The following is a 13233-nucleotide window of genomic DNA, read 5'->3' as shown; positions in this document are numbered from 1 at the left end:
CTGCCCCCTGTACCCTACCCGTGGGAATGAAATATGGGGAAAAAATGCCGCAAAGAGATGTGGGGCCTCTGGGGACTCGGTGAGCCAGTGCCAGCCCTAGTGCCCAGCATCCAGGGCCAGCATCTCCTGCACCCATCCTGCCACACACCGTGCCCAAGGCTGCACCCTCGCAGCCATCCCTGTGCCCACGTGCCCTGTCCCTTGTCCCTCTCCCTGTGATTCATCCGGGACCGTGCCATTCCCTCCGAGAGGGCACGTCCTCCTCCAAATTACCACATTCCCCAAATTCCTCTCCCCTGACACCACCACGTGAACCAGTTGGACAGGCTGGGTTAAAAATAACCCAGTGTGTAGCAAGGCCCAGTGTGCCCGTGCTGGGTCCTGGCTCCCCAGCTCCCACCTTGCTTTGCCACCCCCACAGTTCTGGCACCAGCATGGCAGGAGCTGGCACCACCCTGGGCACCCACGGAACCCCCAAAAAGAGGGGTGGTGAAGGAGAGCAGAGGCACTGGCACACCATTATGCCACATGCTGGCATTGCCTGTGCTGCCAGTGCCCCTGGCACTCTTGGTAATGCCAGCCAGGGGTCCCGGGGGTCCCAATGGGGAGGTGCAGGGGAAGGTGGGGGGAGATGAAAGGCCAGCAGGGGCTGCTGCCTCTTTAAGCAGCTGCCAGATGTCTCTGAAAGGCTGGAAAAACCGGTTGGGGCGTGCTTCGAAGGGCCAGGCTCCCGGCGGCACTTCAGCTATTCCCAGAGAAATCCAAAAAATGCATAGGCTTGGGAAGCCCTGTGCTCCCCTGCCTCCCCCTCAGCCCGCTCCTCCAGCAGCCCCCATACCGTGGGTGGGGGGCCCTGGCAAATGCGGTGGCACAGGTAGCTGGCACGGGTGTGGGGACAGTGGCATTGTGCTCTCCAGCAAGCCTCGTGCCTTTTGCCCCTCTCTAGTGGCACTGGGGGAGCCACTGCTGTGACAGCAGCATCTGGGCAGGTGAATTTTGGAGGCTGGGGATAGAGATGCCAGCCCTGGTCCTGTTGTCACCATGGGGTGCTGGAATTATGGCAGCCTGCTCCTGACTTTGAGGTCACTGGCCCTTGGGGGTGACATCATGGGATGTGCAGGGCAGGAGGTACCAGTCCCTCCCCTGGCAGAGACAGGGAGTTTGGGAAGACACCAAAACTGAGGCTGACACTCCAAAATCATCCCCCCAGTGGGGCTGACCAAGGAAATCACCAAAAGCTGAGCTGGGTGTGGGTGTCTCGGGGTGGGTGAGTGACCCTTGCCACAGGGTGCTCTGGCCACCAGGTCCGGTTGGGGGAGGTTTGGGGAAGTTTGTGGAGGCACAGGGGAGCAGGAGGGCTGGGGCTGCCCTGGCCCCGCAGTCCCGTGCCCGCTCCCTGCCCCACGGCTTCACCAAACCAGTCAGTCCGGCAGGGCCGAGAGAGGGAGGGAGCGGGAGGGAGAGCCAGTGCCGAGGGAGGGACACAGGTCACTGCCACCTCCCCAGCCCAGCCCCAGGATGAACCCGAGCCAGCTGCTTTCGGGCTTGGGGGATGCTCGAGGGCCATACCCCAGTGTGGGTTTGGGGCAGAAGGTTTTTCAGCTGAGCCCCGGCCACCCTGTCCCGGCCGGAGCCTCCACCCCGCCCCCGGCACTCACCGTACATCTTGCCCTCATCTGAGAGGATGATTTTCCTCCGGCCGCAGGGTGGGTAGATCGCCAGCGCCTCCTGGAAGCTCTGCTCGATGTCTGGACTCCACACACCCTCGGCATCATTGTCCAGACTCTTGTCCATGCCGTCCTGGCCATCTTCCCGCCCCTCCCCAGGGCTGCCGCTGGCGTTCCAGCTGTTGGACGCTATGGTGCTGGCTGCTCTGGGCTCCGACCCTGAGCCCCCACGGATATGGGACAACCTGCTGGGACACAGGGGACACCTGTCAGAGCCAGGAACCCTTGCTGGGGCATGGGGTGCAGTGACAGCACGGTGCCAGGTCTGCTCCTGGCCCTTGCTCTGCTCTCACTGGCACCCAGTGCAGCAACTCAGTGTAAGGCATCAGACACACAAACAGGCTTTCCTTGGGGGCAGAGCATGATTTCTATGAGTACCCCCAAATCCAAGCCACAAGTGACCACCCAGGATCCACCCAAATAAAGTTTGGGAAGGAAACTGCCCCCAGCTACTGTATTACCCATACAAGGAACTTGGGCACATGGTGTTTATGGCTGACACCTCGGGACAGGGTGGCAGCAGCCCCACAGCCCGTGAACCCTGACCCTGCTCCAGTACCCACTGCCAAACACCAGTCTCTTCAGGCAAGCTGGCCCAAAAAACACCCCTAGGCCCCAAAATCCCGGCTCCACCATGCCTGGCAAAGGCAGAGCTGGGATTTGAAGGGAGATGCTGAGCAGCTCCAAGCCAGACCTCACTAATGGGAACCAGGTGGCCAGAGCCGTCCAGCAGCCCTTCCCCTGGTACCAGGAGAGGCCCCCCCACCCTGAGGATGCTCCGCTGGGGCCCCGGGCCATCCCCAGCTGGTGGGTGATGCCGGGGAGCCTTCAATCCTCCTCCTCTTCCTCCTCCTCCTGCCCAGCTCCCAGCGCAGCGTTTCAGTGTTTTGCAATAACATGTTTGGCGGCAGCTGCCGGCGGTGGGAGCGGAGAGGTGTCTCCTGCGCCGCCGCGCTTCCCGGACGGGCTGGGAGTGTACAAAGGTCTCCAGCACAGACATCTCCTTTTAAAGGAACTGCTGAGCCCGCTGGCTCAAGTGCGCTGCGAGGCCTTGCTTGCTGCCTTTTTTTTTTTTTTTTTTCCTTTTATAAAAAAAGAAACTTAGCCCCCCCAAGCCTCCTCTCTCCCTCGTCGCGATGTGATGTCAGCCCCTCCGGTCCCGCCGCCCGTCCCCCCCGCCGCCGCTCCCCCTCTTGCTGAGCACTGTGGCCAAATAAGGAGAACTGGATTGTAGGATCGAGCCAGCCGGCCAAGGCAGGGATGGCGGCAGCGCTGCCGGACGGGCCAGAGGCACCCGGCCGTGCCTGCTGCTGCTGGCTCCGTGGGGCAGCGATGCAGGGTCCAAACCCTGCAGGGTTTTGGGGATGGGAGGGCAGGGGACACAGGGATGGAGAGTGTGGCATACAGGGACAGGACCAGGGGGACCCTCACTCCCCACTACAGCCCAGAGCATCAGGGCTCTGTCGAGTGGGGTGTGACTGCCTTGGGGCTGAGCCCTGGCTGGTCTCCCAGGACCCCCAGACATGGGGGAACCTGAGACTCCTCAGCTTCTGCAGCAGCCTCCAAAGGCCTCAGACCCCACGGCAGCCCTGTGGCAAAGCCAGACCCCTCGGCACTGTGGCAGCTCAGGAGCCCCCGGTGTGACAAAACTCAGTGTCAGGGACCCTGCAGGCCAGTGCCAGCCCAGGACCCAGCAGCACCCACACAGCACCACAGGGCTGCCATCAGCTCACCCTAACAGGAGAAAGCCCCAAGAGCTGGTGCCAGAGGGTGACTTTACAGGGAGTCACCAGACCCCCTGGGCTTCCCAGCTGATGGGTGTCTTGGGGGCCAAGGAAAAAGCAATAGGGCTGAGAGCTAAACCACCAGGGGCTGGCTGCACCCCTGCAGGCAGCATGCCCAATGCCCTGGGTCACCGTGCCAGGCACTGCCTGCACGGGCAGGGTGACAGCTGACCCCACACCCCGCCTGTGACACACGTGTCCCCCTCCCTTGGCGGTCCCCAGCCCCCTCCCACCCCACTCCCCCTCCAGCAGGGAAATCCCAGCCCGGCCTTTTCAGGGAAGCTGGGAGAGGAGGGAGGGTGATGCTGGGGCCCCGGCCAAGGTGCGAGGAAGCAGCTCCTCCTCCTTCTCCTCCTCCACCGAACCTGCTTTTGGCCAGGCGAAGACATTGATTTCCTGGAGGGAGGGTGCATGCACCGCGCTGACGCAAGGCACGGCCCAGTGCCGCTCCACCCTGCCCTTACAAAACACCACCAACAGCAGCAATTAGGGAACCGGCACGGCTGGACGGCCCGCGGAGACCGCGGCCAGACCTGCTCAGCACAGGCAAGGCGACCGGACCTGCCAGAAAATAATGTCACCGGCTCCTGCCTCGCAGCTGCTCCCCAGGGAGCAGGGCAGGGAGACCACCCCTCCCACAGCACGGGCATCTCTGCAGGGTTTGGGCATCCCAGGACCACTGACCCACATCCCCAGGGGATGCTTGCCTGCTCTGAGGATGCTCATCACTTATAAGTGGGGATGGTCACTGGCACTCAGCCCAGGAGGGTGTCCCCACTTCCAGCTCACTCGCCCCTCACACCCTGAATTTGTGGGGGGCACACGCTCCAGCCCACAGCTTTAGAGGGTGATGGAGGGGGCTGCAGCCTTGTGAGGTCTCCCAGTGGATGCGGTGCCCAGAGCAGGCAGGGGAGGATGCCTTCAGGGCAGGATGCCTCCAGGGCAGCCCTTATCTCCCTGCGAGGTCAAGGCTGCCCGGGAGATTGGGACGGTGTTCCCACGGCTCCCAGGGCCTGGCCCCAGCACCAGGGGCAGGGGATGTGAGGGAAACCTGGGGCTTGAGCAGGCAGTGGGGCTGCAGGCAGCCATCCTGTTGGGAGAGCTGCTTGGGGCTGGGGACCCTGATAGAGCTACAGGAAACCTCCTTAAACCCTGCAAAAGCAAAGGGGGATGCCAAGAGGGAAGGGCACCTGAGAAATGGGTGTTTTGTGGTGGGTGAGGGAAGGAAATACTTTGGAGGCAGCGTCTGCAGTCAGAGAAGCACCGTGGGCACCCTGTGAGTGTCAAAAGTCAGGAGCAAGGTGCTGCTGGATCCAGCACAACCAGCTGCGATAGGGATCGGGTCAGGGACGTGCAGGGTGGCACAGGGGAAAGCACTTGGGGCTGGGAGCATGGGGACATTGTGACATGGGCAGAGGTGCCCGTCACTCCCACTCTGCCCCCATGCACCCAGACCTCATCCTTGACCTACGCTGCCAAGCTGGGGGACAGCATATTCCTCTTCCCCAGCATGGTCAGCCCCAAAAGCATCATCCCACCTGGTGCACCATGAGGCACACCCCCAGCAGCCCTTGCACTGCCCCAAACCCTTGTGTCCCGCCCAAACTGGGACAGGGGTGGTGGCTGTTGTCACAGCTTCTCCCCAAACCACCTGGATTGGAGGGCACAGTCACCAGCACTCGCTCCACCAGGGGGATTGCAGCACAGCACGTCCCCAGATTGCACCAACCAGAGGGACAAGGTGTGGGCAGAGCAGCCCCAAGGACCCCTTCTTACCTGGGGCTGCCCAGGTGGCAGGGGACCTTGGGACAAAAAACTCTGCAAAGGTGCTGGGGACACTGAGGAGGCAAAGAACCCTGCAAAGACAGAGAGGGGGGGTCCAGCTGCATGCTGGCTCCATCCCACCTCCCCATGCAGGAGGCCCAGGGCAATCCAGCCCTTCTCCCTCCCCCCTGCACCCAGACCCCACAGCAAAAGGATAAAAGTTCATGACAAGCCTGGGCAGGATCAGCACAGAGCAGCTCAGCCCTGCACCGGCCCAGTGCCGCCTGCACCAGCCCTGTGGGGGAACACGGGGCTGTTGTCACCCCCTCCCTGTCACTGTGACTGATGGCACCCACACTCTGGAGGTGAGGGGGACACGAGACCCCATCCTCCCTGGTGCTGAGCATGCAGCCCCTACCAGGGACTGCTCTGTGAGACCTCAAAGCTGGGGCTCTAGGGCACCCCAGCTCCTCCTGTCCTGGCACACTGGGGCTCAGTGAGGGCACAGCTGGCACTGATTTGTAGGCAGGCAGAGGCTTTCACTAACGTGCCCCTCGTTTCAGGCAGGGGAGCACTTGCTGGGGCTGTGTCCCTGCTCCTGCCTCTCCCCACCTGGTGACACGGCCAGGAGGAATGCTGCCCACACGGTCACAGCTCTGCAGAGCCCCTGGAAGGAAACCCAAAAGCTGTGGAGCTCCTGGGGGACACCAGCAAGACCACAACACACCAGAGGAGATGCTGCCATGTCCAGTGCAGTGCACAGAGCGGGATGCTCTTGGCTCTGCCAAGGAGCAGCTCCTCACAGGAGCCCCATACCCCTGGCACCTTGCCCAGGGACCCTTTGGGAACACCGTGCCCCATTCCTGCAGGGAAACACCATCCTGGCTGGCACATGGCTGTCCCAGGGACAGCCAGGGCTCACCGGGGCGGGTGGCGCGGCACGAGGGCGGTGAAAGGAGGTTTGTTTACATTGTGCTCCTCTTCCAAACAGCTCAGGCTGTGGCGAGGGATTCCCTGGCTTGGGGAGGGAACAGTGGCCACCCTGCTCTCTCCCACCCAGGTTTGCACCTCCTAACAGGCCATGTCCTCTCTGAAGGGTCCCCTGGCACGGTCTGGGGACCCAGACGGTGGCAGAGCCCCCAGTGCACCAGGCCAGCTCCCTGTGAGACAGCCCAAGTAATTTCCTCCCCTCTATCACTTCCTGTCCCTTCCGGCTTGGCGGGCGGCTCAGGAAGCAATCGGAGTGAGGAAACCACAGGAAGCCACGTGGCAGCATCCCACCAGGGTCAGGAGAACTGCCAGGGCTGCCCCAGGCTCCCCATGCCCCTCAGCTCCAGCCCCAACAGCCAAAGGGTCCCCCAGCTCCCAGCAAAGCCCTGAGCTGGCAGGAATGTGGCTGGTCCCTGCTCAGACATGCGAGGTTGAGGGATGCTCAGACCCCACATCCCAGAGAGCTGCGGATGAACAAAGAGAAAATGTGAGCGATTTGCTCCCAAAATATTTGGGGTAGAGAGGAGGAAGGGGATGAGGTAAACCCAGGGCACAGCTCCCTCCTAATGGCGGAATCACAGGCATCCAAACCAACCCCTCCATCCCCTCCTTTTCCCCAGTCCTGCCAGGGTGGCACAGCTGGGTTTCGAATTCTGCAGGACCCGAGCCGGTTTTGCTCGAGTCTTCAGGCTCAGGACCCGAGGGCAGAGGACAGACGGACACTGTAACCCGGCGTGCCTCCCTGGCCCAATTACGCTGCCCTGCCCAGCCAGGACGGGGCGTTTCACCCAGCAGCGCATAAATAGAAAGCTTTTAGAGCATTAATTGCTCTCTGTGTTATGAAACGAGCAGGATGGAAACAACAGGGTTGGAGTTGCCTGCTGGGGTTGGGCCACCCCCATGCTGTCCCGTGACACCCCCAGTGCTGGGAGCCCATGGCACAGCCAGTGCTGGACACAGCACCCATTGGGGATGGCTGAATTTGCCAAAATATATCCATCCCAGGATGTCTTCTCCTCAACATCACCTGTAGAGTGGCCAACAAGTCCTGAGTCCTCAGGGACTCCCAGCTTGTCCCAAGGGGAAGCCAAGAGTCTCTGATGTCAGGAGAGCACTAGGGAAGCCTGGGTCTGTGCCAGCAGTGGGACAGTGCCCTACCACTGGGGCCAGCCAGGCATCCCAGGGACCCCACCAGCCCTCTGTCCTGCTCCTGGGAGGAGAAATGCCTCCACAGAAGAGCTCCAGGTGCTGCTGACCCCATTTTATGCCATTGCAGCATGGCCAGGGAAAACGTCTCCCAGGGGACACTACCAGGCAAGGAGGAGGAGGAGGAGGAGGAGGAGGAGGAGGAAGGCTGCAATGAATTTCACACCTGCCCCCAGCCGCCTCCGCCCCCGTGAAACCCAAGCCTGCCCAGGCAGCAGCTGTACCCACTGCCTGCACTGTGGCACCCGCTGGAGCCCTGGCTTAGCACCGACTGCCACGCTCAGCTCCCAGCCAGAAAAACCCCACGGGATGGGGGGTGTGAGAACTGACTGGGGGGGATCAGCTCCTGACACCGGGCAGAGTGGCTGTCAGGCATCACCACCCCAGCCGAGACACGGAGATGTCCCTGGCTGCCAGAGGCTGACACAGAATGTGACACTGCACTGTCACCCAGCCACTGTCACCCCTGAGGGGGGGCACGCTTCCCTGCCCTCCTGCTTGAAGCAGTGCCCAGAGATCCTCCAGGAGCTGCAACAGCAGGTACAGGCTGCCCTGCACAAACCCCATCAGTGCCTTATTCCCAGGAAGGGATATTTTGATTTAGCACCATTTTGCTGCCACCACCCCAGCCAGTCCCAGCGAGCAAATCCTTGTGCATGCCAGGAGCGTGCTGGGAGCCCGTGGCAGCTCATCGCCTTCTCCCAGCATCTCCTGCCCCTGCCCGAGCCCAGAGCTGCAGACGGGCACAGCGACTCCAGCTCCCGCAGATTGAAAAATTGCTCTGGAATCCTTGGGGAGGAAAACTGCTAAAAATACATGAAGGCAGTTTTCTTGGTAAAAGAAGGAGCTCCAGCGAGGAGCATGGCCCAAGAGAGCCCAGCACAGTGTGTTAGACCCCTGCCCAGCATGCTGATGTCCAGACACCACAGCTGGACCCTGACAGCTCTGCAGTGCCACCCAGGCAAGGCTGCAAGGGGACACAGCGGCCACCCCATGCAAGAGCTGGAGCCCAAACTCGTGCCATAGCTGGGCACAGGTGCTGGCAAGCACGGAAAGCAGAACCCTGCCCAACTCATCCGCCGAGAGCGCCGGCACAAAGCCGGGCAGGGAAAAGCAGGGTCTTGGACCAGACCTCCTCTCCCGGACTGTGAAGCGCCCAGATCTTCCTGCTAATAAAAACCCGACGCTCGGTTGGGTCGGGAGCTCGCATGCCTGCGTGCGGGTGTGCTTCTTCCTAAACCCGAATTGCCTAAGCCGGCGGGGGGGAGGCAGGAGCTGGCTGCCTCTGGGGGAAGGGCGGGCGGCGAGGAGCTGGCATGGGAACGGCAGCCCATCCTCCACGCACCCGCGTCTGTAAACTTTGAACATCTTCCGGAGAGAAGTTAGTGGCTATTGTGAACAGCTGGATCTAATTTTACGAGGAGCGAGGAGGAGACAGTTGTGGGGAAATAATAAGGCTTGGCGCTCACAGGCGAGGATCCCCGAGCCCGGCCAGCCTTCCTGCCTCCACCGCACTCCGCCGGGGGAGCGCTGGCGAGACGGTCACGGCGAAACTGAGGCACGGAGCAGCGCGGGGCTCGCCCGCCTCCTGGATAACGCCAACCGGGAATGCGGGGCTTTGCCCTCGAGTGTTTCCCCGGACCCACCGCCCCTCCAGCAGCCGGGGCATCCGCGGGGGCACGGCTCTTCCTCAGAGCACCAAATTGGGCTGCCAGCGCAGGGCCCCCCTGCCAGCCCACGCCAGCATCTCCAGAGCCAGGGTCACCCCGCGCTCACTCTCGATGCTCGTGGGCACCGCGGTGCGAGTGCGACACCTCCCTCCAGCCGGCTGCTTCCCCTGAGGCTCTGCCCACCTCCTAAAATTAGCTGCAGCCCTGCTGTCCCCTCCCCGGCCACCCCCCGCAGCCCGGGGAGCTCTGCCAGCACACGCTCCGGGTCCGTCCCGATCCCCCGGCAGCAAAGGGGGAAGGGGACCGAGCAGCCTCCTCCATCACTCACACCTCGCCTGCCGCCCGGCAGCCAGCGCTCCCCGGGAGCAGCGCAGCCCCGCAGGCACCTCAGCGCCTCCGGCTCGCAGGAGTGTGCCCGAGGGTGAGCTCTGGGTCGGTTTGATGGAGCAGAGACCCAGCACAGCCTGTGACACACCCAGCGCCCCGCAGCCAGCGGTGGGCACGCTGGGTTTCGGTGCTGCTCTTGTCTCATGGCAGCGTAATGGGGGACGCTGGGGTGTTGGAGCATCACATCTGTTTGGGACAGGATGAGGGGACGAGTTCCATTGGGATTTGTGTTGCCAGGATGGGATGTGCCTCGTGCCATCCGTATTTCCCCAAATCCTTTACCCACAGGTACAGCTGCACCAGCACAGAGCCCTATGTGAACACTGTCACCGCAAGGCCACCATCTGCCAACCCCAAGAACGAGACCGTGGAGTTCACGGCCTGTCACCTCCAAAGGGCTCAGCCTCATGGGCTCATCAGGAAACCCTGCCACGAGGTGCACGGGGAGCCCAAAACAACACCAGCACCACACGACCCCCTGCTCCCACCATCACGGCCAGGCCAGCAGCTGACCGGCACCACGAGCAGCTTTTCCCGGGGCCCCTCGCTCCCATTCCACAGGCGGGGAAAGCTGAAGCAGCGGGAGCTGCAGCAGCATGCCCAGACCCGCAGCAGGATCCGGACGTGCGTTATCGCGCAGAGGGGGCCGCTCCCGCCGCGTGCCCGCTGCAGGCTGGTGCGGGGCATGGCCCCGCCGGCTCACCCCATCATTACCTTCCCTCCCTCCCTTCCCTCCCTCCCTCTCTCCCTCCCTCCAAAAAAACATTTCATAAGTCGCCACGTGACGGTGGCAATAGCGAACGCCCATGAGCTTCAGGTGTCTGCCCCAACCACAACACGCAGGTGCCTGGGCTCGGCCACCGCGGCTCCCCGGCCTGGCCCCCACCCCAAATAACACCTTGGACAAACAGCTGAGAAGGTCAGGGCACGGCCTGGCTGCTCGGTAAATCCTCCGTGGATGGAAACTCCCAAAATCAAGGGTGGTTGGTAATATCCCATCCACCAGTGGCGCTCAGGGTGATGTAAACACTGTGGCCGTCCGGCCAGCCCCTTGCCACAGCCAACAAGGATTTAATGAGAGAGGGAAGCTCCCAGAGATGGGATAGTTTTTGGAAAGCATCCGTCCACTTCAGTGATGGATGGAGAGATTCCAACCTCACGAAGAGCCTCGGGATGGCTCTTGTCACACAAATCCCAGCAGAACTCCTGGTTAGGGTTTTGCTGCCCCTTCTTGCCTATTCCCTCCCATTTTCCACTCCCAGAGACAGAAGAAGAGGTACGAACGCAGGAAAACACAATTTCCCCCCCCAAAACAGCCCAAAATCACCCATTTTTGCCCTTTCTGGCTGCTGTGTGCCTGCACCCAGTCTCACCACTGAGCTCACCTGCCACCAGCCTCGTGCTCTCTGTGTGTTTGATGGGAGCTGCGCGGTTACTTGCTTTTTAATACATTAATTATAGCTGATTACCGCTGCCACCCCCACCTCCTCAGTGCCATGACCTGCTCACACACCGCCAGGAAAAGGCTCCTTCCTTGGGCACAGTGCCAGGGCCACCGGGACTCGCCTCCCAACCCACTTGGTGGTGGCAAGATGGGGATTAAATGGTGATTAAAAGGAGATGCTGTTTCTGATATCATGATAAACAGCCACCGCATGTCATGGCAAATGGATGCAAGTGCCTTTTCTTGATGGAGCTGGAGGATTCTGCTTTGGAGGAAAGGGATTTTAGATGTGGGATGACTGTTGGAGGGTTATGCTGTCCAAAATGCCCTGTTTGAAACATCCCTCCACTCCCCCCAATGTTTCAGCCACCACGGGCAGGACGAGGCTCCTTGAAGTACCTGGGTGCCATTTATAGAAGGTGGCTGGACCCGTTGCTTTCAAAGGGTTATTCCTGTCAGAAAATCCAGTGTGGTGCCAGCCACATGCCCTCAATGGGGAGGTAGCCAGGTGCTCGAGGTCCCTGGGGATGGCAATGTCCCCCTGTGCCACCCAGCTGTCAGGAGGAGCTGCTCACCCCACAGCCATCTGCAGTCTCTTCCCATGGGAATGCTGACCCTGTAACACCCAAACAGAGCCAAATCCAGCGCCTTCTCCCCATGGCACAGTCATGCTCATCCTCTCTTGCGGGGCAATGCTAGGGCACTGCCACAGTGACCATCACCTGCCCTGCCACCAGGCTCCCAGCCCCCCTACCCATTTCTCTTCTGGCTTCACCAGTGAGTGACCTCAGCAAGCCCCCACCCCTCACCTGCTCTGGGGACCCTTTTTCTCCCAGTCTTGGGGGAAATGACCACCAAGGGCTGTGGGCTGTGAGGCCACAGAGGCCCCAGCTCCAGTGGGCACACGGGGAGCACATCAGCCTGGCACACCCCAATTCTCCACTCAGCATCACAAGCACCCTAACACCAAGGGGAGGCTGGCAGCCAGGCTGGCAGGGCCCCCCAGGGTGGCCGGGCACTGCCAATGCCCTGACTCACGACACGCACGTACCCGCGCGGGGTAAAGCGATAGGAGGGGAGAGAGGATGCCGGAGCCCAAAATACCCTGGCGTGCCTGACACAGGAGATTATCGCTTCACTGATGGGACCATCGCCCAGCCCGGCTTGTCCCGGCTCCCTGCAAAGCACCAAAACCCCCCAAAATCTCAGCCTTCACCTTTCCCTCTTCCACCCCATGCCAACCACCCAACAGCAGTGAGCAGCTGCAGGGTGCCCGCCACACCAGCCGGGCCGCTGGTATCATTTCCAGCTGGTTTCTCCCCAAACTGGTTTTTTTCTCAGTCAGTAGAAGCCAAATGTGTTGTGTAGGGCCTGAGCAGTTTCGGGGGGTTGGAGATGGGTGGCTCTGCGAGGGCTTGGCCTTATTTTCCTTCCAAGGGGGTTAAGGGGAAAAAAAACAACACCAAACCCAAGGAGGGTGTAAAAATAAAATAATAATAATAATAATAAAGATGACACACTGCTGAAAATTATACATCTAATTGCCGCCTTGTTAGCAAAGCACCCCTATGACGAGGCACAAAGTGTTTAGCATACAGTCAGTGCATGGTCATCCCCTACATGCGTGTGACACACATGTAGCGTGACACGCGGGTGACCCCGCACCTCACCCGCGACCCTCCCGCGCCGCTTCCCCGGGGGGCTTCGGCCGGGGCGGGCAATCCCCGTCCGCAACGTCCTGCGCCCGCCCCGAACGCTCCCGACGTGCGGGCACAAGGCCCCTTTGTCACCCCGGGGATGCGCCGCGGGGGGACTCGGCGGGGACCGGTGCGGGGGCAGCGCAGCCCCGACGGGGCGGGAGCCCGGGGACCCGACGGGGGGGAGTGAAAACAGCCCGACTGTGTCCCCCCACGCACACAGCCCATCGGGGGGAGCCCCGGGGGGAGGCACCGAGCTCCGGCTGGGGGACGAGCAGGGCTGGAGCGACCCCGCCGCCCCCCGCCATCCGCCGGGGCTCGGTGCAGGCGGAGGGCTGCGGGCCGGGAGGAAGGAGGGGCTGGAGGAGGAGGAGGCGGAGGAAGGGGGGTTGGGAGTCTCTTCCCGGCGAGCGCTTACCTGCTCCGTGCTCCGGAGGGGCTGGGCCGGCCGCGGGTGCCGGGAGCGGGGCCGGGGCCGGAGCGGGGCCGGGGCCGGGCCGGGCCGGGGCGGGCGGCAGGAATGCGGGGAGCGCGGCGGGCTCCCGGGTCCGCGCACGGAGCCAG

General features: G+C 62.2%; 1 protein-coding gene across 5 annotated transcripts in view; it reads right to left on the bottom strand.

The window, feature by feature from the left end:
• Window positions 1-13233, bottom strand: part of TEAD3 (TEA domain transcription factor 3) — a 24636-nt gene extending 11403 nt beyond the window's left edge. For 3 of the 5 annotated variants that reach the window (XM_059867767.1, XM_059867768.1, XM_059867770.1), the window contains exon 1: window positions 1659-1912. In XM_059867767.1, coding sequence (XP_059723750.1) covers window positions 1659-1794 — 136 coding nt within the window. In that variant the 5' untranslated portion in view covers window positions 1795-1912. Of the gene's footprint in view, window positions 1-1658; window positions 1916-13087 lie in introns of those variants that run through there. The other 2 variants (XM_059867771.1, XM_059867772.1) reach the window with 2 other exon arrangements.

This window comes from Haemorhous mexicanus, chromosome 25 (assembly GCF_027477595.1).
Source record: "Haemorhous mexicanus isolate bHaeMex1 chromosome 25, bHaeMex1.pri, whole genome shotgun sequence".
In the NCBI taxonomy this organism is placed as follows: Eukaryota; Metazoa; Chordata; class Aves; order Passeriformes; family Fringillidae; genus Haemorhous; species Haemorhous mexicanus.
The sequence above is the reverse complement of the archived record's forward strand: the minus strand, read 5'-3'. Positions and strand labels throughout refer to the sequence as shown.